General features: G+C 45.6%; 2 protein-coding genes and 1 long non-coding RNA gene across 8 annotated transcripts in view; 2 read left to right on the forward strand and 1 right to left on the reverse strand.

Annotated features, from left to right (window-relative positions):
- Positions 1-5068, reverse strand: part of FBXO28 (F-box protein 28) — a 30083-nt gene extending 25015 nt beyond the window's left edge. The window contains exon 1 of the mRNA XM_030557432.1: positions 4820-5068. Coding sequence (XP_030413292.1) covers positions 4820-5035 — 216 coding nt within the window. The 5' untranslated portion in view covers positions 5036-5068. The remainder of the gene's footprint in view (positions 1-4819) is intronic.
- A 64-nt stretch (positions 5069-5132) lies between these two features.
- LOC115648991 lies at positions 5133-17738 on the forward strand. Of its 6 annotated transcripts, none has more exons than XR_003999705.1 (3): positions 5133-5328; positions 5582-5811; positions 7848-10875. It is a non-coding gene; the product is annotated as an uncharacterized LOC115648991 (long non-coding RNA). The 6 variants fall into 6 exon arrangements; XR_003999704.1 differs by having other exon boundaries at positions 5137-5328; positions 5615-5811; XR_003999707.1 differs by lacking the exon at positions 5133-5328 and adding an exon at positions 17489-17738 and having other exon boundaries at positions 5338-5811; positions 7848-7983.
- Positions 17739-21163: 3425 nt separating this feature from the next.
- The window catches only part of TP53BP2 (tumor protein p53 binding protein 2), a 67239-nt gene continuing 61793 nt past the window's right edge, over positions 21164-26609 (forward strand). Inside the window, exon 1 of the mRNA XM_030557431.1 lies at positions 21164-21385. Coding sequence (XP_030413291.1) covers positions 21359-21385 — 27 coding nt within the window. The 5' untranslated portion in view covers positions 21164-21358. The remainder of the gene's footprint in view (positions 21386-26609) is intronic.

Here is a 26609-nt window from a genome sequence, read left to right on the forward strand (position 1 = left end):
TAACTAAGTCTGGAGCCAACCACTGCATCATCAAAGCATGCCTAGTAGCTTAACTGTTTTCTTGATTGATGTCCTGATGGTAAATTGCATATGGTATTCTACGATAATCTTCAAAAGATTTTTTTCCTTCTGAGAACCCATTGTTACTGTCAGAATGCAATATTCTGTAAGAGAGCTCGGCTACTTTTGGTCCCATTTATTACAAATTATGCACATTTATTATAGATTTGAGCACCTCAGGTTAACTAGTATCATTTGACTTGCTTGCTCCCTGGAAGGTATCTTTATCAAGATGCTGTGTAGTACCAGACACATTCATTCTTCTCTTACTTAGATATGCAACTGGAGCCACTACATACCCAGGGAGTTAGGTAGAGCCTCGTACTGAAAATGATTCTGTGGTGGGAACCTTTGAAGAACCTCTGATAGCAGGGCCTTGTTAGCCTACGTATGTTATACGTATTAGACCACATCAGTATGTATTAAGCACACACTATGAATATTGCATGGATGAATATGCCACCTGAACTGTACTGTTTTTCCTACAATGGTGTTCACTCTTTATATTCCACAATGCCAGGAATAGTACAACTTGGCATTTTACATAAGGGAAAAGGAAAACTGTCAAAGGCAAAATATAGTAATAGTCTGCGCCAATACAAAGTGGGGAGGTGCCTTCACAGACCAGAACCTGGAATGCCAGTATCCAAAATAAAGATAAGCAAGATACAGAACACCGCAGTAAGGAACAGGTACAATAAATTTGGCTCCGTTTGGTTATTTGGTCTCTATAACATTTTTCATAACAAACCCACAAGTGTAGTCAAACAATTGGCTCTACTATTAATTACAGCCTGAAGGGAACATGTAAGCCTTTACTAAAGTCTACTGATATTATTTAAAGCCATCTCCTTCTGCACTTATACTTGAGTATTTATTGAAGAGTTTAAGACAGATTACTACCTGAACTCCACAAGATTTCTGGGGAACTAATGAAAAAGATTTAACATAAACACTGGAATCTCATTGTCTAGAATTGGCTCTACAGCTCCCATACAGCACTAAAAACTTGCATAATTCCTCTTTACTGGATTCAACGTTGTTGCTGATTGAACACATTTAATTAACTGTTTTCGTTTTTTGAGTGATCCCTTTAAATAGCCTCAAACAGATAAAGTGAAGATGATTATATATTTCCATTCCTGGAGGAGTAGAAGCCAGAAGTGTTTACACTGAAAGTCTTGAAGTCAGTGACTGGTTGGAAAAGAGATGTGCACTTTCTTTCTCTTGGAATAATTCTCCTCTGCATCTATCTTTAGAGAAATGCCTTCTGAGGAACTTATTTGGTGAAAGGATTTGTTTTTCTCTTTCATTGCATCAAAAATTAAAGATGGAATAGACCCACTGAGTTATTTTGTTCATCCTTCATCCAGTGCAGTACTGTTCCCTACAGTATATTTGTTAATGGTTTATCCACCCTAACTCTAAATATTCCAACAATAGGGCTTCCACCGGCACTTCTACTGATAGCTGCCGTCCTCCATAATAACCAACTTATTAGTAAACCAAGCATTTTTGAGTCCAGAAAAGGAAAAAAGTGTTATTTTCCCCTCAATAAAATCAGTCCACTATCACAAAATAGTCCTGCTAGGTAAATATAAAACTTTGCTTTCATTCAAGAATCTCAGCATGTTTACAAACATTCATTTAGCTTCATAATCCAGTGAGGTAAATATCATCCCTATTTTACAGACACGGAAACTGAGGCAGAGGGAGGTAACATTACTCAGGCAATGTCACACACAAAGACTGTGGCAGAATTAGAAGCAAAATCCCACAAGTTCTAAGACTACACTTTAACCATCATTCTTTAATAATGAGCCATACTAATGAAGTTTGCCAAATTAATATATACAAAGCTGTTTTTAAGGTTTCTTCATAGTTGGGCAGGTCTGAAATATAGCCTACTTTCAAAATAACACACATACACGATAGTGAGGATTGGTGGACTTAATCCATCCTGGAGGAAAATACTTACTGATTATCAGCATGCTTGGTGCTGCATAAACAGAAATGGAGCCCTGTCTCAAGGAGTTTCAATTTAACATCAGAATCAGACAAACACACTTCAGGATACTGGCAAATTTTGTAAAATATTTCTCCCAGAAATGTAGTCCAAATTACTGTAGAAATATGTTTATAATATTAGAGTTCTAATATTTGTTTTGTTACAGAGAAAGTCTAATTACATGGTCTTAAAATAGAAAAAGTATGGCACACAAATTTAGCAAGGGTTACATAAGCTTCCTAATCCTTCTACTTCATTATCCACAACAAATTCATTAACAGTAATTTATTGGCTGGATCCAGAGTTTATACTCCCTTGCTATTCACACTACAAGCATGTTGTACCCTGATCTCAGTTACATCTCTGCACATTTTTTGCACCTTAACTCTTGACCTATGCCTGTCTGAGTGAGACAGCGGTGGTGTGATCCACAAAAGTACTCAGGCACCTAAGTCCTGTTTTTCAGGTGCCACTGCAATCCACAAAACTCCCATTCAGCTGCCACCTAGCCCTGTAGATGCCTAAACTCACTCAGCATCTAAGTTTTTTTCCTCTGGGCATGTGTACTGCAGCCTCACCCTAGGCACCCAGGTTCCTATCACCTGCCTAAGCACCACTGCCTCATGGTAAAGGTTCAGATGCCTATCTCCTGCCTAGGCCCCAGAATGATTCACAAGCCGGGAAACAGAAGGTGTTCAGCTGCTTAAGTCACATTCAGAGACTAGTAGGCAATCTCTGGGCACAGCTACCATATTGGGCCCCTCAGGTAATCGGGGGATGGGCGGGCAGGAGGGAAGAAGAACGTTCCTTAAAACCTTTAACCTAGTGGATAGGGTACTCACCCAGGATGTGGCAGAACCCCAGTTCAAGTGCCATCGCCTCTTAAGGGGGAAAAAGGGATTTGAACTAGGATCTGGCAACTCTCTACTAGGCCATGGAATATTTTGATATGGATCTTCCTCAATCTCTCCTCCTGAAGTTGTTACACTTTAATAAAACAAATGAATAATTAAATATTAACTGGGTCAGTGAAAGAGTTAAAATTACTCTATAGCAGTGGTGGGCAATCTGCAGCCCCCATGCGGCCTGTCAGGGTAATCCACTGGTGGACTGCAAGGCAGTTTGTTTACATTGACCATCAGCAGGCATGGCTGCCTGCAGCTCCTAGCGGCCGCAGTTCGCCGTTCCTAGCCAATGAGAGCTGCAGGAAGTGGTGGCCAGCACTGAATCCTGCACTGCTTCCCACAGCTCCCATTGGTTAGGAACGGTGAACTGCAGCCACTGGGAGCTGCGGGCAGCCATTCCTGCAGACAGTCAATGTAAACAAACCATCTTGCAGCCCACCACCGGATTACCCTGACGGGCCACAGGTTGCCCACAACTGGTCTATAGACTAGTGATTAGACAACTCACCTGAGAAGTGGCAGATCCCTGTTCAAATACCTTCTCACCCACCAGGAGCAGGGGGGACTTGCACTGGGAGTTTCACAGATCCTGGGTGGGTGCCCTAACCATTAGGCTAAAGGATATTAAGGAGGTCCTCCTCCCACATCCCCCCGTCATTTAGTTTCAGGCCCCACACACAGTTCAGGCAGCAGGACAACCTATCTTCTCTAGGTTGCTAGCAGAGCTAAGCACTTCCTTGCAGCCTAGACTTAAGCACCTATCTCTGACAGAGGGGCAGGGCTTAGTACACACCCCTCTGGTCAGCATCTCCCATTGGCTATCTTAGGCATCTCCCGGTCTAGCATGCTGGCTTTGTGGATCTCATATTCAGGTGCCTCTCCCTCCCCATTCATTCTACAGGGAGCCTAGGTACCTAACCCAGGCTTTGTGGATCACAGTGTTGCTCCTGTGATTTTCTAAATGTTATATGTTTGCAATGCTGAACACTATAGTGCCTAAGTCCCTTAGAAGATCTGGACCCAAGCTCTATGCAGCAAAGTTCTTGGCTTCCTATACATTTTGTATACATCATGTACACTTACTGTACTACAAATAATAAGTGGACATGTGGACTTAGTAAACTAAACCCATAAGGAAGCATCTCAGGGAGAAGGAACAGTCTTGGAACATAATGCTACCATTTCTAAAAAGTATAAAATCACAGAATATCAACGTTGGAAGGGACCTCAGGAGGTCATCTAGTCCAACTCCCTCTGCTCACAGCAGGACCAATCCCCAACTAAATCATAAAGGAGATGAATCTAACAATTAAGTAAGGAAACTGATGAGCAAAAAAATAGCATGCCTCCCCAACCAAATAAACCAAAAGGCTTAACACCGGGGATCTTATTTGGGGGGGACGAGGAGAGAAGGAAAAAGGGACAAATGCATCCCCCAACTAAGAAGTTGCTGAACAGAAGATGGAGGGGGGGGGGTTGCCTGGCTTTTCCACAACTCCAGCACAGTACTGAGGTAAGATCGGTCCAGCGGGCGACACCAGGCTGCACGAGATGAGGACAGTGGGCTCCTCTCCTCTTCCGCCCACCTCCTTTTCCTCCAGACAGACCTGAGTAATTGCATTAGACACAACCGGGGACGGGTATTTCACCCCAACCCACCCAGCAGCAGGGCCAGACATGACGGACTCGGGGGGCGCCAGCAGCGGGGCTGTGAGTTCAGTCGGGCCCTGGCTTGATATTCCCCCCTTCCCCTGCGCTGCCTTCCCGGCCGCCCTCGCCCCCCACCAGGAGGAGCTGATGACCCAGCCCCCCTCGCCCGACGAAGCCCCCCCGGCCGGCCCCTCACCAGGCGGAGCTGGCTGGTCTCGTCGTAGGAGAGGAAGCCGAGGATGCTCTCGATGGCCACGATGGGCAGCCCCACCAGCGTGTTGCTCTGAGGGAGCTGCTCCAAGGGCGCTGGGCCCCCCTGGAGCTGGGGGACCGGGGGCGGGGAGAGGCGCGCCGAGCCCATGGCGCCTCCTTCCCCCTCCGACAGGAGCCGCTCCTCCGCCACCGCCGCCATCTTGGGCCCTGTCCCCCTCCAGTCCTCGGCTGGGGGGGGGACTTCCTGTGACAGCACTTCCGCCCCCCGCTCAGGGGGCGCGCCTGTGTGTGTGTGGGGGGGGAAGGGTGTCCTGGTCCGTCCCGGGTTGTGATCCCCTCGGGCGCCAGTGGCCTGATCCCCCTGCAGGCCCCGTGCTGCCGCTGGAGCGGCCTGGGGGCACCGCCCTGAGCACCCCAGTGCACCCCGCTCTGTGATTAGCCCCTTCCCCAGCCGCTAGCGCCCGGCGGGGAGCTGCCCCGGGGTGGCCATAGGTGAGTGAGAGCGGCTGGAAGCGGGGTGTCATCTACGCTGAGCTGATCCTCGGGGGCCAGCACAGCAGCCCGCCCTTAGCCCGAGGGAGCTACTGGTTCTGTGGGGTATCGCTGGCGAGGAAGGAGAACAGAAGGAGGTGGCTTTGTGGGCTGAAATACCCCGGGCTCCCCTCCACCATGCCCTTGCTGAAGAGAGCGGGGGGGGGGGGCATTTGAGATCGCTCCAGTACTGCCCCAGGTTTGTTCCACACAGGTTGTGAAGACAGTGCCCATCTTCCCTCCGTAGGGCTCTTCCTCTAAGAGGCTCTGTTGGACCACCCTGCTTCTCCAACAGTACTGCCTCTCAGAACTGCCAGCTGTTAAGGCACCTTGTCTTTGGCCCCAAGGCCTCCTGCAAAGAAATTGGAGAGAGACTGAACATCCATGGGGTCTTCCAGCCTCCTGCTGCTCCATCACAGTTAGGAGATAAGGTTGTGTGTGCAGGTAAAACAAATGGGTGACCACTTCTTATTGTCACTGTTTGCATCACAGTAATACATAGCGTAGTTGTAGCCATGTTGGTTCCAGGATACTAGACAGACCAGGTGGGTGAGGAAATATCTTTTATTGGACCAAATTCTTTTGGTCAGAGAGATGAGCTTTTGAGCCATACAGAGCTCTTCTTCAGGTTGTTCATAGAACAAATACTATTTCCAAAAGGTCAGTGACCCACAATTATTATGGAGAGTTTTTTGCCTTATAGACTCATAGACTCATAGACTCTAGGACTGGAAGGGACCTCGAGAGGTCATCGAGTCCAGTCCCCTGCCCTCATGGCAGGACCAAATACTGTCTAGACCATCCCTGATAGACATTTATCTAACCTACTCTTAAATATCTCCAGCGATGGAGATTCCACAACTTCCCTAGGCAATCTATTCCAGTGTTTAACTACCCTGACAGTTAGGAACTTTTTCCCAATGTCCAACCTAAATCTCCCTTGCTGCAGTTTAAGCCCATTGTTTCTTGTTCTATCATTAGAGGCTAACGTGAACAAGTTTTCTCCCTCTTGATCCACTCTTTGTGCTGCTTAGGCAGCATATAGGGAGTGGATGCTACTCACAAGTCCCCAGCTGGCAACATGTTCCCATATATGGTATTAGCACCTTTCTGAGCCTATCACCATCTTGCCCCAACCTGTCAGTACCAATGGCTAATTAGAGAGGGTCAGGAGCAAGCGGAGCCACCACCATGGTCAGAGGCCTTTCCCCATTTCTGGTGAGGGGCAGCAGCAAGAACCAAAGGGTGTGTTCAGAAGGAACAGGTCTAGGAGCTGTTTTAGCAGCCACAAAGGAGCTCCTGGTGCCTGCCTGCAGTAGTTGAGTACCACAAGAGCTCCTGAATTCAGTAGGAGTAGTAGCAAGAGCCCAGGACAAGGAGAACACCCCTAGTGAGGGAACCGAGGTGTCAGTGTACCTCAGCAAGGAACCAAGTGGCAGCATCACTTTATTTTTCATTTGGTCTAGGTGTTACCCTTCCTGCAGCCAGTGGGGCAGAGGTGGGTTGGGTGAGGACAGGGAATGGCTAGAGTGTATGGTAGCTTGGGGACTATAGCCAGCTGTCCCAAGTTAGAGCAGCTCTCAGGCTCCTCCTATGGATCCAGAGAATATAAAAGGTAAAGGATAGTCAGAACAAACCACATTCTCAATTGCACAGTTAGAACTCTGAAGTTTCATGGAAATAACAGCAAAATGTGGGCCACCAAAGGGATGGGTTAGGATAAAAAGACCTAGAATATAGTTTCCTTTGGGCCTAGAAAATTTAATGATGGTTCTTGTAACTAATGACTTTTTAGCTACCTAAAATCCCTGTGGATTTCCCCTGCTACAATGAAAAGGTAACTAGTTGTTTGTTGGTTGCTAAGGTAAATAATTAAGGGATGGAGATTAACCTATGATTTTCAAAGACAATCCTGGGAACTGGCCTCTCTCAAAGGACTATTCCACTGAGTAATTTGGGAGCAGCAGAGAAACAATAGGAAAGCCTTTATGTGTATCATCATTCCAAAAATGTGTTCTGAAATGAATATTTCCTACCTGGGAGCAGAACATTATATGCCAATTACATATTTGGAGGCATTTTGCCTTATTTTTTCCCCATTAATGTCTAAAACTACAAACCAATATTAGAACAAGGCCTTCCTTTTTCCTCTATAATTTCAGGATCTGACAGCCTTTCCAAGACAAACCATAAGTGGTTTCAATCCAGTTACGGGGATTCACGATAGGTTTGTGACTTGGCACATATAGTTCAGGCAGACAACTCATTAACATTTTCAAAATTAGGACGAAAAAGCCATTTCCATTAGTTATAAATGTGTTTTTAATTGTTTTGAATGCTTACCTTGAAAAGTTTGTTTTTAAGATATAGTTTTGTAAATAATTAGTAATTAGTCTGCTGAGTTAAAGCTCAGACTCTATGCTGAATCTCAAGTTTGGATTCACATTGTGATGTTTTATTTTTTCTATATCATATTTTAGAATGGTCAATTTGTAAATGATCCAGTGCTTAATCTTGAAAAACACACATCATCCTTCTCTGCCTACCATTTGAGCTCACAGTAAGAGACTCTGGAGCTCATCACCCCAGCAGTAACTCCTGGAAGTATTATGTAAGGTAATAAAGGTTTTAGTGCATGTCATAGGTCAGCAGATTTTGCAGTCAGTGTTTACAATTGATGCAGGATATATATTCTGTACCCTACTAGAGCTGTCACCTATCTAGATGTTTGCAGAGCTTGCAAGACATTAAAACAATCTTGCAATAGCCTTAGGGCTAATGCAACATCGTGACATGATGATGGTTGTCTATGTCACACTGAATTTTTTGGGAAACATTCAGCAAAAATGGTTCAGTCATTTCCAGGAAGGAGTTTAGGGAAAAATAGGCTGATTTGTGTAAAAAAAAAAAAAAAAATTCTTGCAGTTGTTTCTTCGAGAAACTACAGTGCCTCCATACTTGGGAGTAGGGACATGAAATTTGGCATGGGAGGTGCCCTAGTGTCAGAGATGTGGCTTTTGCTGTCCCTGTGAAAATCTGCCAAATTTGGCCAAGTTATAAACCTCTGAAAAATCTCCGTTCACCCATGCTTAGCCTTGTTAGAATTTGACAGAAGAATTCTGAGAAGATTTCATCTGCCCTGAACATACTCCATCCCTCCATGCCAACTGAACTGCCCACGTGCCATCCTCTCAGAGCAACGGAACATGCTCCAACCAAAGGCTGCAGGGACTGAACAAACTTTTCCTGTAATTGCTTTTCCTGGCAGCCTGATTTTTGAATGCTTAACTTTGCAACTCTAGCATTCTCTTAACATTGTTTTTTTGTATGCAGTATTTGATACAGAATATAATTAGTGTGGAGAGAAACAGAATATAGTTCAGTCTAATTCATTTTAAACTCAGCTGTTGTAGCTTGTCTTTAAAATTGTATGTTCTTTGGGGCAGGGACTGTCTTTTACTATATAGCCATATAGCACACAGTACAAGAAGTTCCTAACCTGGTAGAGCCTTTAGGCAATACTGTATTACACATAAGTTAATCGATACAGATGTCATTTGGGCTTGCTGTCGCATATGGTAATAGGTCAGGAACATCAAAGAAATCTGAAAAGGAAAGCAAAATTGCAAATCTGATTGGAGACGTATCATGCCCACCCATAGACCAGAGAGTTTGGTCTTGGACTGGAACAGAACTGGAAGAAAGAGACTAGCCAGGGAAGGAGAAAATGCATTCTCTATAAATGTTAGATTGTGATTCTTAACTAAAACAAAATGGATTAGACTGATCTTAATTAGCTTCCGCAGTATCAGGCTGGACATATCATGCAAACAGTTTCTTTTAATCAGTCTGATTTTCTCTCTCTTTTTCAACAACGTTTTTTTTGCCACAATCCAGGTGGTTTAAGATTGGTATTTGAGAAATTGATCCAAACTACCCTGGGTAGGGTTAGAAACCTTCAACCTCCAAGATGATGTAAGGGAGAAAGGGTATCTGGAGCCCATGTTTCTCTGGATTTATGGTCAAAAGGGTCCTCTCCTCTAAGGAGTGTTAATATTAAAACTGCAGGCCTCCAGACACATAGGAAATGCCTATTGACCACAGACAAGAACTGAGTTTAAGAGGCATAGGTGACAATTACCCAACTGTGAATTTACCTAGATACTGTTTTTATGTCTCATCTGAAAGGTCAAGACAGTGATCCAAAACCAACTGGCCATTGGTTTGATACCGATTCAATGGAGAAGTGTCATCTATAGAATCGCCAACACCACTTCCCACATCACTTTGGATGTTCCTTGGAAATCCAACTTACTGCCATTCTAGTACTGAACAGTCCAACCCTAAAGCTACATATTAACTAGAGTGGATTTGTGGGAACACCTTGTTGTCAATTTGGAAAACTACATGCCTTTATTCATAAAGGTGTGACATCCAGTCTTGTGTAGAGGGCCATTCCAAGGCCTTTGAACCATTTAAGGTCACTTCCAGATAGGCTCAATGCTGAGGAACTGGTCTGGAGTGTGGAGGGAGAGGAGTTCGGTGTATACTGTTGTGCAACAGAAGAAGTTATAATTTGTTTAATATTATTAGTAGTAAATATGGTAATATCCAAGGCTGCAATTGGGATTGAGGCCCTATTGTGCTGGGTGCTGTACAATCACAAAAGAAAAAGAAACAACCCCTGCCCTGAAAGATTTATGATCTAAAGATTTAGTCCTTACAGTATGCTGGGAAAAGTACAATTAGCTAAAGAGGTTTTGACTCAGAAAAGCAGTGAAGCAGTATCTACAGAAATAGGAAGAAGAAATACGAGGAGGTATTAGCTTACATGGCTTTTGCTCGCTCTCCACCTCTTTTCTTAGAACATTCACAAAAACAGGAAAAGATTGCCTGATTTCCTTAATAAGGGCCCAATTATTCTGTCAGCTACACTGGTGTAAATCTTGGATAATTCCTTTGGCTTCAGAATGTTACTTTAAATTTACATTAATATATTTGAGAAAAGAATTTGGCCCTACAAAGGACAGACAGGAAATTCCTTTGATGATCATCAGCTGAATCGGGCTTTATTGGCATGACAAGCTGTTTGAGTGTTGCCGAAGTTTAAGAAAAAGACCGGCCATCAATCATCTATGGGTGGCAGGTATGAGCCACCCAGAATAGAGTTACACACTGGATTTTGGATCAGATCCCCTGTGTCTGTCTGTCATTACAATCCTTTCCTGATCTTCTAGCAGGTTGATGTAACATGAAGTCAAAACAGAATATCATTTGGTTATGAGCATTGGGAGGATATGTCAATATGAAAATATTAAGAGAATATGTAAATTGATGAAGATTCACTCTTGTGTGTAGCCAGCCAGGCTAGAGTGACAAACAGGGTCAGTGTGAGCTGTGCCTCTGCATTTTTAGGAAGCAGCCTGCTTTCTCTCTCTCTGATTTTGGATTCTTACTTGTTACTGTTCTGAATTCTAAGAATGAAGTAGTATTTGTTGCAAGCTTCCAGCAAGAGTATTTTATGTTTTTATCTAACTTCTGTGTGTGTATGCTGTGAAACAACAGATTTCACTGTCTCCTTTCCTTGACTTCATTGGAATGCTCATATGAGTTAAGGGAGGTAACTAGTGCTTGGGAGTGAGAGAGAGGCAGTAGGTAGGGGGGAAAGGAATTAAGTTTCAGTATTAAGTTGCTCTCCACATCTCATGAATACTCAGCTCAGATGTACATTCAGCACCAGTTTGTGGCCAATCAGTACTTTGTGGTTTCTGCTGGGGTGTGTGTGTGCAGTTTCAGTCACAGGCTAAATAAGCAATGAAGAGTCCTGTGGCACCCTATAGACTAAATGACGTACTGGAGCATGAGCTTTTGTGACATGCATCTGACGAAGTGGGTATTCACCCATGAAAGCTTATGCTCCAATACATCTGTTAGTCTATAAGGTGCCACAGTACTCTTGTTGCATTTTACAGATCCAGACTAACACAGCTACCCCTCTGAGGCTAAATAAGGGATGTGTTCATTCAGCACGTTCCTCAGCTGGCCTAACCACTCCTCCTCACCGGCCAAGTGTCAACTCTACTTCTGGGGCTGGATGGTGCCTCCAGGCAGAAAGGACTTTGTGCTCCCTTGGACTGCTTCAGTTGCTCCAAACAGACTTTCTGTTGCACAGGGCCTTCTGCCAGAGTCTGTGCTGAGAGAAGTTGGCATAGGCCCCAGAGTGAATCTGGTCCAGTGAATACAATTCAGTACTGAGAAGCAAGCAACAGAGAGAGGGAGGAAAAATACACTATATATGCTACATACGGGGCACTCATTTGTGTCAGACCAACTTTTGGGGGCGGAGGGGAGGGCTGGCGTACAGGAAATTTATTTCTTCTGTCCTTAATACACAGCATAAGCATTCTTTAACTCGGAAAATGTTTAATTTGTATATTGAATTACTTGTGAAAAAAGCCATGGCTTTAAATTACAGAAAGTAGAGTTATGGGGAGAAAACTAAGATTTTACTCTAACAAATACTTTGAGAGAGTTTGCAGAATCTTTGGTTCATGGAAGTTCATTCATCTCTTGATAGGTTGGAAGAAGTGGAAAAACTATATTCATTACGAGTGCTGTGTGTGTATAGTGGTACTGACAAATCATCCTCTGCATTTATAGAATCTCCATTTAAAATCTTCACAGAAATCTCAAACTAAGAGCAGAATATGTTACAGCCTAGCTTTATAAAAATTTCTACAGTAGTTTCTGGGTGCTGCTGGCTCTTCAATTGTAAATAGCTATTAGCTTACTCATTGTTATTATTATGATTTGACATTTGTGCATTGCACCATGGAAGCACATGGCACTTTACAGAGATAATCTTCTAGGTTATGAGATAAATGGTTTCTGAAGTTCTTCAGTCTAATTTACTGCTACTTACTTTTCAGATTGAAGATCCAAAGAATCAAATGCTACTTTGTTGTGTAGTCATTCACATAAGTGCTAAGTGGGTCTAATATGATACCAGATCAGATTGGTAGCATTTTATACCCACTTTGTACAGATGCAAATGATGATACAAAATACAAGACAAGCCTTTGCTCTTTCAGGTGTGATGACATTGTGTGATTTGGCCATTCCAGTTGGTGAGAAAAACACTTCTTGTTTGGTTTGGGGTGAGAATGTCACAGAGTCCCATTTTCTGCTGGATTTTCATTCAGCATAATCTTCAACACAGCTATTCCTGTTTTTATCTGTACTTATGACACACTACACAGGAGTGCTTCAAATGGCCATTCAACAAATCCTTAAACCAAACCATCCAACCAAAAGCGCAATAACTGAAAGATTATTGTGAGGTCTTTACCAATGTGTTGAGGAATAGAAAGTGCACTACAGCTGAGGAGAGTAGGTTCAATCGTCCCATAGAGAGGATCTTCCCCTTTCAACAATCAGAGATATGGAGTTAAACAGTTACCTCTATAATACTCCTCAGACCCAAATGGAGAGTCCATTGCACTGCCTAGGATCTCCATATGTAGAGGGCAAGAGGTAGGAATTGGATATGCTAGATTCATCCTATTGACAATTAATGGTGTCCATTTAATACAGTCCAAGGCATGCCTCGAAGGGCTCTAAGGGTGGTGGAGACCAGAAGAATCTGGCTCCAAAAAGTAACCAGATGGGTAGCATGGGGCTGCAGTGCTGGTGCAGAGACCATGTTTTGTGGCTGACCCTGACCCCTAGCCCATCTCCTGGGATCTAAATGGATCTCAAAAAGGTGCAGATTTTGGGGTCAGTAAACTCCTGCCTCTTACCTTCTGAGGAACAAATTCTGCCACCACAATCAAAAAAACAGAATCTCCCTGCATCTAGTCCCTCCCACAATGTCTATGGGAGGAGAGTGATCTGGCCAAGTATCACTTTTTTTTCCCTAAAATAATCTAGATACCAAAAATTGAGCATATAAAATATTAACAATACCTGTAAGAAGCACTAGGAATCAGCTGGGTGAGAGCAGTGTGGATTATACAGGTGTTTTTTTTCCAGTCGTTTAGTGAAATCTCTTAATTCACCTGTTTGCAAAGAAAGTGACAATGGCACCTACAGACATGGCAAACAGAGAAAAAGGAGACAAAGTGATAAATATCCACCCTTGGAATGCTGTGCCTCAAGCCTCTTGAGTTTAACTGAGCCCTCCTCCCACCGTTCTCCTTCTAGCAACCCTTTCCTCCCACCCTCCAGCCCTCTCCTGGCTCTGCATCCTCAGTGGCCAGGAAAAACTGGAAAAGAGCTCGCCATATTAGACATGACACAGACTCAACAGCAGGTGGTGCTGGATAGTAAATGTAAAACACCAGGCCTGAATCTGCTCCTGTACTAATTTTACATGATATTCCATTCATTTCAACAGACTAACTCCTTCTTTTCTCTCTTCTAAAAGACAAGAATCAGGCTCAGCATATTAAAGAGATTATCTCCCAGTATAACCAGCTGGCAAACGTAGCAGTGATTTTTCAACACATTATGGACAAGATACAGCAAAGGATTAGAAGAGCTGTGGAGAGAAGCAGCAGAGATGCGCTTGAGCAACTTGGACTCAGTTAAAGAAGATGACAGGTTGCAGGATGAGAAGATGTAGAATTTACTGAGCGTGCAGATCTGATGCTGAAGGAATGCATTCAATAACAGAAACTAGAGAGTTGTCACAGGTGTAGCAAAAGTGTGAAAGGCAGGAGTGCTGGTAAAGAAACTGATTTTTATTTCTTGGACCCATATGGCATGGGTCAGGGCAACAAAAGATTAGGCCCCTATCATATAGTAGGGGTGAATCTCCATTGACTCCAGTGGCTACTGTTACAATCGGTGCCCACTAGCAGCCCAGATCACCCCTCTGCTTATGCAAGTGAATAGGGTTGATATTAAGTGGATCCCTCCTGAAAGAGCATGAAGAGAAGAGGGATGACATATCTGCATTGTCACTTCTCCCTTGGACTCTCTACAAGCTATTCCAGAAGCATTAACTTCTACTGGATCCCTTCCTTTACTGCTTCTGAATAGCTGCATAGGGACACGGACAATAGAACCATGGCTGGTTCTGGAGCTATGCTGCCAGAAGTGGGGGCCAGAGAAGCATCACAAACAGGGCTGGATTAACCTTTTGTGGGCCCAGTGCCAAACATATTTGTGGCCCCCGTGGAGGCAATGGACCATGGCATGGGAAGGTTACTCCCCAGAGCGAGGGGCCAGCCAGAGGCAATGGGGCCAGCCATGGCAGAGGCAGCCCCACGCTCCCAATGCAAGATCCCTATTTACAAACCAGCAGTTGCCACATGCACACTGGCCTGCCCGGTCCTGTGCTGCCAGCATTCCCTTTCCCCTCAGTGGCAGGCCTATGCCATACCATACAGCTCCCCCCCCTGTCCAACACCCCCTGACTCACTGTGGCCGGAGGCCCTCCTAACCCACCCACAAATGCACAGCGCCCTGCACAACACCACCCCTGCCCAGTACCCCCCTGCCCAGAGCCCCACCACAACTGCCCAGCACCCCGCACAGAACCCCCACTCCCTAGTGCCCCAACACACACACATCCTCCTTGCCCTGTCACAGCCCAGCACCCCCACATACTCCCCACAGACCCACTCCCCCAACCCCTGCCTTCTGGCTGCACTAACCAGCCCTGCTGGGAGGTGACTGTTTCTGCCAGGCTGAGTTGGCAGTGCAGCCAGGCCTGGTCCCAGGGCCAGGAATTGCTCCGTCCCCTCAGGAGTGGCGTGATCAGCCAGGCCAGGATCTGCCCTAGCCAGGGTCCCTCAAAACGCACTTGCCTGGAAGGACCCAGCCAGGCCCTCCACACTGTTCCCCCCCATGCATACACCTGGCTGAGACTGGCCAGGCTTCTGCACCAGTCCCAGGTGGCTCAGCTTTGTGGAGACAGGTGGGGCCTCACAGGTAGTGGGAAGCAGAGATGGCCCAAAGCCAGAGGTGCACTGGGGTCCGGCCAGGGGGCTGAGAGGAGCAGGGGGTGGAGGCAGGGGCAGAGAGGAGTCCTTGGCCAGCCGGCGGGCAGGCCGAGAGGAGCACGTGATGGGCTGGGGGAGCCAGCGGGGGCTTGGGGTGCAGTGCAAACGGAGCAGGCCTGGGCCTCTTCTGAGCATGGGCCCGGCTGCATAGAGCCACAGGAGCCATTGTAAACCCAGCACTGAAAAGAGGCAGTGGCATAGGCAGGATGGTTCCAACTTCCATGGATCTAACCTTCTCTTCTTCATGGAACCCCTGGATATGCAGGATGAGGCGGCTTTGCCACCCTGTCCATTCTGCAGCCCACAAACTCCTTCCCACTGGGGGACAATTTCTTGAAAACTCTTGCAGAGTTTTCAGCCCCCTTCCATAGGGTTCTCTGAAGGAGGGAGTGATCTGCTCCATAGCTATCAAACTGATCTTTCCTGGAATTAATAAATTGTTGTGGACAATTCATTTCATGCTGGTCTGGTCTGGTGCCTGCAAAGTTGGTTAGTAATGCCTTCTTCTGTTGGAGTGGGGACCCTGACCTAAAAGGAATTGCTACATGGAAGTGAGAAGTCTAGTGCCTGGACTAAACTTGAAGCAAATGATGCCCACCTCTTGAGGAGGGCTCCAACTCTTTATCGGGGGCTTTAGTTGTATGTGGAAAAGATAAAACTCAGGTCTGGGCTACGCTAGAGTTAGGTTGACACAAGGCAGCTTATGTTGACCTAACTATGGAAGTGTTCTACATTTAAATTTTGTAACTGCTCAGCTGCACTGACTTAATAACTCCACCTCCATGAGCGGCATAGAGTCAAGGTTGATGTGGTTAAGTAGATGCAGTGTCAGTGTAGACACTGTGTTGTTCATGTTGACTGTTAGTGGCTTTCAGGAGCCTTCCCACAATGCTCCACACTGACAGTACAAGATAGTGAAGAATGTCCTGCAGCTCAAGTGGTAGAGGGTTAATTCTTTTGGAGCAAGATGATCTGTTGTCATGAAGTTCTGAATGTTGATTTGTACAGCTATGAAGTCCTAGGAAGCCACAGTTTTCTAAATTAAGACATGCTGAATCTTGGCCATAATCACACAAAAATGTATGTATTGTTACTGAACCAAAAAATCAAAGGATTGTTCAGGCTTGCAGATAACAAGGCTAATGTATCAACCAGAACTCAGTGAACTAGGAAGCCTCTACATAGACTAAATCTGTGACAAGAATGCTTTATTTTATTATTTATTGTATTATTTTAAAAATTGGCTAGAATTGATCAGACAACTGGGAGGAGTGTGGTAAGTAACACCCATGAAAAGGTTAATGCTAGCTTTCAGCAGCTACAAGAAGTTGCTAAGAAACAGTGTCATGTCCTCCTGGGATGTCCAGTGAGAGTCTGAGTAGATGATGTAATGCTCAAAATTTGTGTTTGATTGGTTGGATCTGTTGCCACTCAATGACCTATTAGGGTGTTGATAGGCTGAACCTTTTCCACCTTCCTTATACACACAGTTTAGCTAAGCTCTTATTAAATAATGTTGGCGATTTTTGTCTAACTCGCCTTTGAACTTTTAATTACTATGCTACAAACAGAGCACTAGCCCTGTCTGAAAGGATGATTTCAGGTGTGTGGTAAAGCCTGCACACCCTTCCTATGTCTTCCACAGAGGCAGTCTTAATGCCATGAAAAATGCTTTGGAGTAATACAGTCATCTATAATAACAAACACATGGTAAGGGAATATTTGATTAATAAGGGATTGTGGGAAGATATGTGTCCCAGAGTCACTTTCACCCTTCAGATGACTGTTCATTTAGGAAACATTTTTATATTAGCTTTTTCACCACCTTTGAAATCTACTGACTCTTAAGGATAAATATTTGTGCATCTCTCTGTTTGCCAAGATGATCCTGCAGATGTGTAATGCCTGTGTGTCACTGTGTGTAAAGTGCTTGATGCAGCAGCAAGCTGGTTGCCCTAGAGAAGATGACAGAATCAGCAGAACAGAGCAGCTTTCCATATGTTCAGTTAATTTCCTGCTATATGCCAGGACTCTTGCTCCTCCTGTGCAGATGTAAGAAAAATCAGGAACAAGTTTCTCATTTTCTAAATATTTGTCTTTTCTGTTCCCTTCAGCACTCTGTGAACTGTCCTGCCTTCTTCTGTCTTCTGTTCTCTTTTCCATCCTATGTGTTTTTCTTCTACAGAGACAGCGTGTTTTAGCTGAGACTAGAGTCAAGAGTTTCTGAAAACGAATTCCAGCTCTGCCATGACTTGTTATGTGAATATGATTTCCAGGACATAATTTATGTTACATACATATGTTTAAAGGGTGCTTTGTAGACAACTGTATTTTTTTTAATTACAAAATAAAATTTAAACTCTATCTGTTTCTTTATTTGTTATACAGGAATAAAAATGCTTCATTACCTCACAGGCAAGTTATGAGGATCAGTGCTCTAATAATATTGTTAAATTTTCTAACTGCTATATACATGCTAAGTATTATTCTTATTCTCCTTGCATTTGGGAATTCCTGTCTAAAACTATTAAAAATGTTTAATTTCTAGAAATAATGGGTATGAAGACCAGCATTTTCTGCAGTGTCCTAAAGGGTGACTGACTTACCACACCTTCAATTTACAGCCTTTTTCTTGATCTTTAAAGTTACACTGCCAAATGATTTAGGCCAGTAATTTATGCCCCATCCTTCAAGCTGCTCTGTGTAGGTGGACTCCTGTACTTGTAGTACAGTTTGCAAAGTAGAGCCTTTGATTTTGTAAAGAAAATAAATAATAAAAAAAAACCCTGGAAAGATATGGTTTCTTTTTGTTTTTATATTTAAACATTGCCCTGCAAGGTTTTGAATTAGACATAACATAATAGAATTGGAAAGTAAAATGAACTAGAAACAAAGGTAAAATTAACCATTTTAATATCACTTGCCAAACTGAGTACTATGAAAGGGGGGGAGGGATAACTCAGTGGTTTGAGCACTGGCCAGCTAAACCCAGGGTTGCGAGTTCAATCCTTGAGGGGACCATTTAGGGAACTGGGGTAAAAATCTGTCTGGGTATTGGTCCTGCTTTGAGCAAGGGGTTGGACTAGATGATCTTCTGAGGTCCCTTCTAACCCTGATAGTCTATGAAAAAAAAATAAAAGGAGAGAATAGATAAGAGCATAGTCTAGTGGGTAAGACACTACAAAATAAGGTGAAGAGATAAGGAATCCAGTCCTGGCTCTGCTGCTGAAGTGCTCTGGGACTTCAGGCTGGTCACTTCACCTCAGTTTTCCCTTTCACCTCTATGTCTTGTCTGTTTAGATAATAAGCTTTTTAGGGAGGGACTGTCTGCTATTGTGGGTTTGTACGGTGCCTAGCACAACTTACTCCTATTTCAGTTGAGACCTATAGGCGTTACTGTAATTTAATAACCTAAGGCATTGCTGCTAACAGAATGAGGATTTTAAAAAATGTTTATCATCTTGCCATATCCCTTTAATAAAGAAATTTTAAGTTCCGGCTTCTGCAAAAGTGGCCTGCTGGGCTCACATGGAGACCCATGGAAGTCAGTGGGGCTGTGGGAAGGTGTAGGAATTTCTGCACTCATTGAGGGCTTGTCTACATCAGAAAGTTGCAGCGCTGGTGAGGGAGTTACAGCGCTGCAACTTTGAGAGTGTCCACATCTGCAGGGCATCACCAGCGCTGCAACTCCCTGTTTGCAGCGCTGGCCGTACTCCCGTTTTGTCTCGGGTGTAGAGGATCCAGCGCTGGTGATCCAGCGCTGGTAATGCAATGTAGACACTCACCAGCGCTTTTCTTGACCTCCGTGGAAGGAGGAAGCCTCTGGTAATCAAGCTGGTTTCCTTTCCCGGTTTGCTCTCTCGGTCCCGGAGCCAGCCAGCAAACCGCAGGGAAGGAGACCTGCTTGCTCGGGGTTCCGGGACCGAGAGAGCAAACCGGGAACGCTGCGGTTTGCTCTCTCGGTCCCGGAGCCAGCCAGCAAACCGCGGGGAAGGAGACCTGCTTGCTCGGGGTTCCGGGACCGAGAGAGCAAACCGGGAAAGGAAACCAGCTTCGCCGCGGTTTGCTCTCTCGGTCCCGGAACCCCGAGCAAGCAGGTCTCCTTCCCCGCGGTTTGCTGGCTGGCTCCGGGACCGAGAGAGCAAACCGCGGCGTTCCCGGTTTGCTCTCTCGGTCCCGGAACCCCGAGCAAGCAGGTCTCCTTCCCTGCGGTTTGCTGGCTGGCTCCGGGACCGAGAGAGCAAACCGCGGCGTTCCCGGTTTGCTCTCTCGGTCCCGGAACCCCGAGCAAGCAGGTCTCCTTCCCCGCGGTTTGCTGGCTGGCTCCGGGACCGAGAGAGCAAACCGCGGCGTTCCCGGTTTGCTCTCTCGGTCCCGGAACCCCGAGCAAGCAGGTCTCCTTCCCCGCGGTTTGCTGGCTGGCTCCGGGACCGAGAGAGCAAACCGCGGCGTTCCCGGTTTGCTCTCTCGGTCCCGGAACCCCGAGCAAGCAGGTCTCCTTCCCCGCGGTTTGCTGGCTGGCTCCGGGACCGAGAGAGCAAACCGCGGCGTTCCCGGTTTGCTCTCTCGGTCCCGGAACCCCGAGCAAGCAGGTCTCCTTCCCTGCGGTTTGCTGGCTGGCTCCGGGACCGAGAGAGCAAACCGCGGCGAAGCTGGTTTCCTTTCCCGGTTTGCTCTCTCGGTCCCGGAACCCCCCTTGAAGCCGCCCAACAGCGCTGCAGTGTGGCCACATCTAACACCACTTGCAGCGCTGGTTGCTGTAAGTGTGGCCACTCTGCAGCGCTGGCCCTATACAGCTGTACTAATACAGCTGTAACAACCAGCGCTGCAAAATTTTAGATGTAGATATGGCCTGAGATAATCTTGCACTTTGCCCTCCAACGATCCTTAAAATCTGGGCAACACCTAGGCTGGATGCATTTACAGGTCTCATTAATTTTAGTTCATATAACCGGGGGTTCTGAAAGTGATCATGGGTGAATAGAGTGAATAGATTGTGAGATCACAGAGATAAGGGGGTGAATAGTTAAGTACCGAATTTCCAGTTCTTGCCCTCAGGGCAAGGTTTGAATTTAATAGATACCTTAGGGGTGGGGGATCCATTGTCATGTATATACATAGGAATGAGCACACTCAAAATAGAAGGATAAATGAGAGCGATTATGCCAAAGGCAAAACTTATCCTCTGTGCAGGTCCCCTCAAGAGCTACAGGAGTAAGTCAGCAGGACAGGGCTGGTTCAGCAACTGCTTGTGAAACCCAAATCTGGCTGTGATTTCTGATCTCAACGAGGGCCGGTGTGAATTATAATGAAAACTTCCATCCTGTCATGAGGACTGGCGCACAGATCTCCAGAGACTGAGCGAACCTCAGCAAAACGGGGGGGGGGTGGGGGCGAGGAGTCGGGCCCAGAAAGTTGGGGGAGGGGGCGGGTGAGCCAGCAGGGAGGGACGCCTCATCAGAGGGTGTATGAGCCCTCAAGGAAGGTAAACTCAAGGGGGGTTTATGTGAGGGAGGCGGATGAGCCCCACAAAAGGCGCTCTCGGGCAGCTTCCCTCCTGTCCCACACAAGGCAAAGCCCCCCACTGTCTAGCGAGCCCGGGGAGCGGAAGGGCTTAGGACAGAGCTGGGGAGCTGGCCCTGCCAGTGCCAGCCTCTTCTGGGGGTGGGATCCGGGCGGGGCTGAGACTCTCGGCTCCTCCTCGCCAATCGCTGGGCTTTGGGGTTAGTTTCGGAGAGTGGACCCGGGGGCGGCGGTGGGGAGAGCGGGTCTCCGGGGGGACAAAGCGGCGGCGGCGGCGCTGGGCGGTGAGCTGGGTCGTAAGCCAGAGCCTGGCGGGGGTCGGGCTCCTCTTCGCAACAGGTTCCCAGCGCTGCCCGGCTCCCGGTGCGCTGCGGCCGGCACCGCAGGCCGCTCCGCCTCCCCAGGCCCCGGCCAGTGATCTCCTCGGTCTCGGGCGGGGCGACCCGGCACCATCCGCCTCCATGCGGTTCGGCTCCAAGATGATGCCGGTGAGTGAGGGGTCCCGGCCGGTAAGAGCGGGGGAGGGGGGCAGTAAGCGGACATGGGGGTGCGTGGGGGGGTGTAAGGGGGACACGTGGGACTGGTGGGGCTGGACTCTGCTCCCATCCCGTCTTGTTCAGTCTCAGGGGCGCCGCGATCAGCGAATGTGGCTTGTTGGCACCAACACGTCCCTCAGTGCGTAGGAGTCTGGGGCCAGGCGTGGGAAGAGTCAGGCCAGAGGGAGTTTCGTGGAGAAAGTTGGAAGGGGCAGAAGCTCGGACTCAAACTGGAAATTGCCTTTCGCTCCTGACTCCAGGGGTCTCGGTACCTCCATGGTAGTAACCTGGCGGTTTTCAGAGATGGGGGGCGGGTGGGATAAGCCGCGTGTATCTCGCCGCCCCCCCCCCCCGGTTCAGTATTTACGATAGGGCAGTGCTGCTTGGAGACTCGCGTCAGCAAATGGAGCTGACTCCTTATCTAGGGAAGGGTCTGATAGCGCCGGTAAACATCGGAAGAGAAAATGGATCCTGCCATTGTAGAGGTAGAGGCAGAGACGGAGGAGCTGGGGGAGACCATCAGATTAGCTCTTTGTTCCGAATCTGAGCTGGTTTGTGTTGGGTGATTTCCCTCCCCCCCTCTAATCTTAGTGTTTACAGCTATTCTGCTTGCTCTGGTTTCACGCTGAGATCAGTGTAACGAGCCCTCCAGGGGAGAATAGCGAACCTTGTGGGGAAAAGTGCCCCAGGTTAGTATTACAAGAGTGGCAAGCCCTGATAGGCGCTAAGCTTGCGGGGCAGGGCTTGGTGCGCAGTGCACTGGGGCGTGAACTGCGGGGGAACAGGTAGCTTGTTGGTGGAACAACAGTGACACAACATTCCACACGTTTAAAGGGACGATGACGTTTAGCCTTCGGAAAGAAGGGTTCGCCATACACTTCCCTTACTCCTCCCAGCCGCCAGCTCTTCTTGCATTAGATGGTTCCCCTGATTTTTTTTTAAAGGATTTAACCAGCCGTCAGTCTGAATTATCTTCAGATGCACAACAGTCCCTAAACGTTGAGTTTGTTCCACTTCGAGAATTCTAGATGTTATGGGTGGAACTGGCCTGTTTGGCAGGAGGAGGGACTGAATAAGCTAAATCGTTTTGTTCTCTCTAGCTTATTCGGTGTGAGTTTGCAAGTTCTACATAACAAATTCATGAACAATTCTTAGCAAATTAGAATTCCTAAATTTGTCTAGACACAGACCCCTGATGTGGTCTTGAGATTTCCTACATCTGTTTTCTTTTTAAAATGTCCAAGCTCCAAGAGGATGAGTGCCTATGTTGTTTACAAAATAAACTGGTTTTGCCCAGTTTCAGGATATTCTCCCATTGACACTGAAGTAGGAATTACCAGGAGAAATTTGTAGTTTATGAAGGTTGTGTCCACGCTAGGTAAAAAAGGTGTTTTCAATGCTTTAGAACTGACCCGCACCAGCTAACTGTGTTAAAATACAAAGTGCTCTGTCTACCCTATGGTTCTAACATGAGTTTAAAAACGCATCTTTGTTTCTAGTGAAGGCAAGGTCTAAGCTGAAGACAGCTGAAGTTGAATGAAGGGATAGAAAGGTTTTGCTTTGGCACAAAACCTCTGACTGTGGAAGAGGGAGGTCATTAATCCCTATATTGCAACTGGGCCAAATCGGAAGTAATAGTATCTCGGAATATTTGGTATTAACCAACAACCAATAGAGCCGAGGATGAACCATTGTTATTTCTAAGAATGGCAGATTACAAATAAATACAATGTGTTGGGAATTCCTGTGCTTCTCGGAAAGCCTGAATGGAGATTGCTTTGAGTATTTTAGGTTGCCGTGTGTGCGTGTGCCATGCATATGGCCTTGCTCTCCAAGTGGTTGAAAAATCAGGGCCAATGCTATGTGTATGAGTAACTTTACACAGCTGCATAGACCCACTGAACTCAGTGAGATTATTCATGTATATAAAGTTATTCACAAGTGTATTTGCAGAATTGGGGAATTGTATTCTTCTGATGCAGTATATTGTCAGTTTAAAAACACCTTCCCATCACAAATCCTGGAAGCTGACTGAAGCAAATAGGGATCCATAAACAGGAAGAGAATGGCCATTTATAAGGAGATGACACCTGAGTATCTCAGGCTGACATGGTTTGCTTGTTCCAGGGAAGCTAATGTCTCTTCTCCCTTTCCTATCACTCTTTCCTCTCCATTGAGGAGGCAATAGTGAGGGTCGATTTTAGTCCAGCAGAACAAATCAAAGGAGCAGTAAGTGACTTTAATTGGTGTAATTAAAGAGAGAGCAATCACTATTGGTGTAGGTAAAGTTACAGTAGTCAAACTTTTTGGAGAATTATATTGTCATCAGCCCATGGAAATCTGAGGGAAAAAAAGCAATATATAAAGTAGCAAGGTGTTAATTCAAAGATCATTATAATTAAGTAAACATTCTGTCACCAGATAGTAAATCTGTACAAGAGACTACTCTTCTCAGCTAACCATCTGTCTCTGAAGATCATCCCAAAGTATCCCCAAACAATTCTGTTCCTTTATTTGAATGCCACCTCCATTTCAAATCTACTTCTGCCTGTCCTTTCAGTTGGTTGAGACAAGTGCCAGTGCATGAATTGCTGTAGGTGCTCAGACTTCCATTTCATGATCACTCAAATCTTGATCATTCTGTTTTTAATTAATAAAATAAAAGAGATCACTGCAACCTTTACCAGACTGTGTTTACTACATAAAGTAATGGATCAGTCTAAATTAGAATGGGTTAAGTGGCTTAATATTAGAGAGCAAATATAGTGGATTTAGAACTCGGCATTTTTAAAGGTTATAATGTATTTTGTTACTCTGCAGGCTCTCATTTCTAATAATTACATTAATTGGGGGATGTAGGAGGAGATTTTAAAAGGCACAAAGAGCAGTTAGCTGCCCATTGGGTGTTGGTGCCTAAACAGCCCCTTGAAAATCTCCTCTAGTAAAGTCTGAATGGATATGAACAGAAATGAACTGGAGCCCAAGTAGTGCTAAAAACAGCTGGGAACATAGATAATAGCAAGCCTTAAAACAATTTTTTTTGCAGTTTCTTTTACCCAATCACCCTCTTTTGATGATTAACACTGTTTTGTATCTGCAAAAATCATATTCAAATGATGAGATTTTTGGAGTCTGGCTGAAAGAGTATTATTTAATATTTGTCTAACCAAATGTATAGCAACTAGGAATGACATTGAACTAAAATGTACCATGCTTGACACTTCAGAAGAGCGATCTCCTTCCTGGTGTGATGGTGGGACTCTTATGGGCATAAATGTCTTCATTCATGCTGCTGAATGAGGAATAGGAAGGTGGTCCTTAAACATCTTCCAAACCCATCCCCCTCTCCGTTTTGTGGTAGCTTTTATATTTTCCTCTGCTTCTTCCCTATCTTATATCTTCCTTCCCCAATAAAACAATCCAGCTGAACCCCCTGGCACCAGTCTCATACTCTCTCTTGCCCCACCCAGTGCAATGCATACATATGGTGTTAAATAGTAGAGTAACTATGGTTACCAAGGACCATTACAACTGAAGTCTCTTTCTTGCAGTGATGATGTGTAGCAACTAAGTTGCTGTTGTAACCATATACTAGGAGAGTGTTTTTAAATTCTGCAAGAAAGTAATGAATTACCTTTGTGTATAGGTAAACTGCATGCATTTCTAAAGTGCCCTCAGAAGTAGCGACAGGGTTAAAGTCAGAGAATTAAATGAGCCACATAAAATTCTCACCTTCCCACAAGCCTTCAACAGATGGAGTGCGATTTGTACTGTTTTGTTGCGATGAGGAGCTGGCACGTTTTCTAAAATAGCATATCTTTCGGCAACATAATTGGTCCCCTTTACGTGTTTTGCATTGTTACCATAAAGATGAGTAGATGTTAGGAAATAATTTGCATCATTATGTATGCTGGATAAATAGCTTTGCTGAAAGGGTGGGAGGTTTCGCAGATGGAGCTAATGCAGAGACTGTGTTACAGGCAGAGGCTTCAATTCAGTCTGAAATCCTTGTTGGTTGTAATCGCTCTAAGGTCTGGTTCTACAAATCGGCTTAGGTGTTGTGATGCAGAGCATTGCAGTGCCCAAAATTTAGGCACCCAGGCAATCGCAGGAACAATGCTGATTCACAATCTTGAGTTAGGTGCTAGGCTCCCTATGCGATAAATGGAGGAGTGGGGTGCCTAAGAAGTGCTCTACAGAAGCCAGCACACTAGGTGGGGAGTTGGTTAAGCTAGCCAGTGGGAGATGCCAATGAGAAGAATGTGTTCAAATGCCTACCCTTCTCCTGGAGATAAGTGCCTAAGTCTGGGTTGCAGCAGGGGTGCCTATGATCTACAACTGGGAATCCCTCTCCTAGAGTCAAGTTGCTTAGGAGCCAAAATTGTTTCTGTGAGAATGAGCCCAGTGTCTGCCTCACTCAGTGCAAAATAGAGGAGGAAGAAGAGGTGGTGGTGGTGGTGGTGGTGCACAGAGAAGGCAATGCCACTGCCTGCCTTGTAATTTTTAGCCCAGTGGTTAGGGCACATACCTGGGATATGGGAGCCAAGGATTCAATTCCCCACTCTGAGTGAGGGAGACAAAGGATTTGAACAGGGTCTCCCATACTTTTCAGAGTGCTCTAACCACTGGGCTATGGGATTTCTTGATGTAGATTTCCCTCAGTCTCTCCTGTTGAAGCTGTTCTAGTGTGTTTAAATAACTAAAGTCTTTGGAGCAGGAGGACGAGACCCTGCATCGCTTACTTTCTAGTGGTTAGGGCTTCCACCTTGGTTACAGAGTCATTCTCACTCCCCCCAAATAACTCTTCAATTATTTATCCACAATGGAGCACCTTCAACAGGAGAGACTGAGCGCCCTCACTACAGAGTATGTCATAGCCTGGTTAGAGCACTCTAAAGTCATGAACATTCAAGAGCCCCTTGAGTGTTCCAGTGTGCCAGTTCCTATGTTACTGTTCAATGGATCAGATCAGTGGTCCATCTAGTGCAGTTTTCTTTGACTAAAATACTTCCTTCAATGGTATTATGAGAAAATCTGGTTTTAACTACTTGGGATTTACAGACCCATTTTAATACTTTGCATTTTAAGCATAGACCTGCATCTTCAGTAAGTATTCACTACCTTAATCTTAGGCCATGTCTACATCTAAAATTTTGCAGTGCTGGTTGTTACAGCT

This window comes from Gopherus evgoodei, chromosome 3, assembly GCF_007399415.2.
Source record: "Gopherus evgoodei ecotype Sinaloan lineage chromosome 3, rGopEvg1_v1.p, whole genome shotgun sequence".
NCBI lineage: Eukaryota > Metazoa > Chordata > Testudines > Testudinidae > Gopherus > Gopherus evgoodei.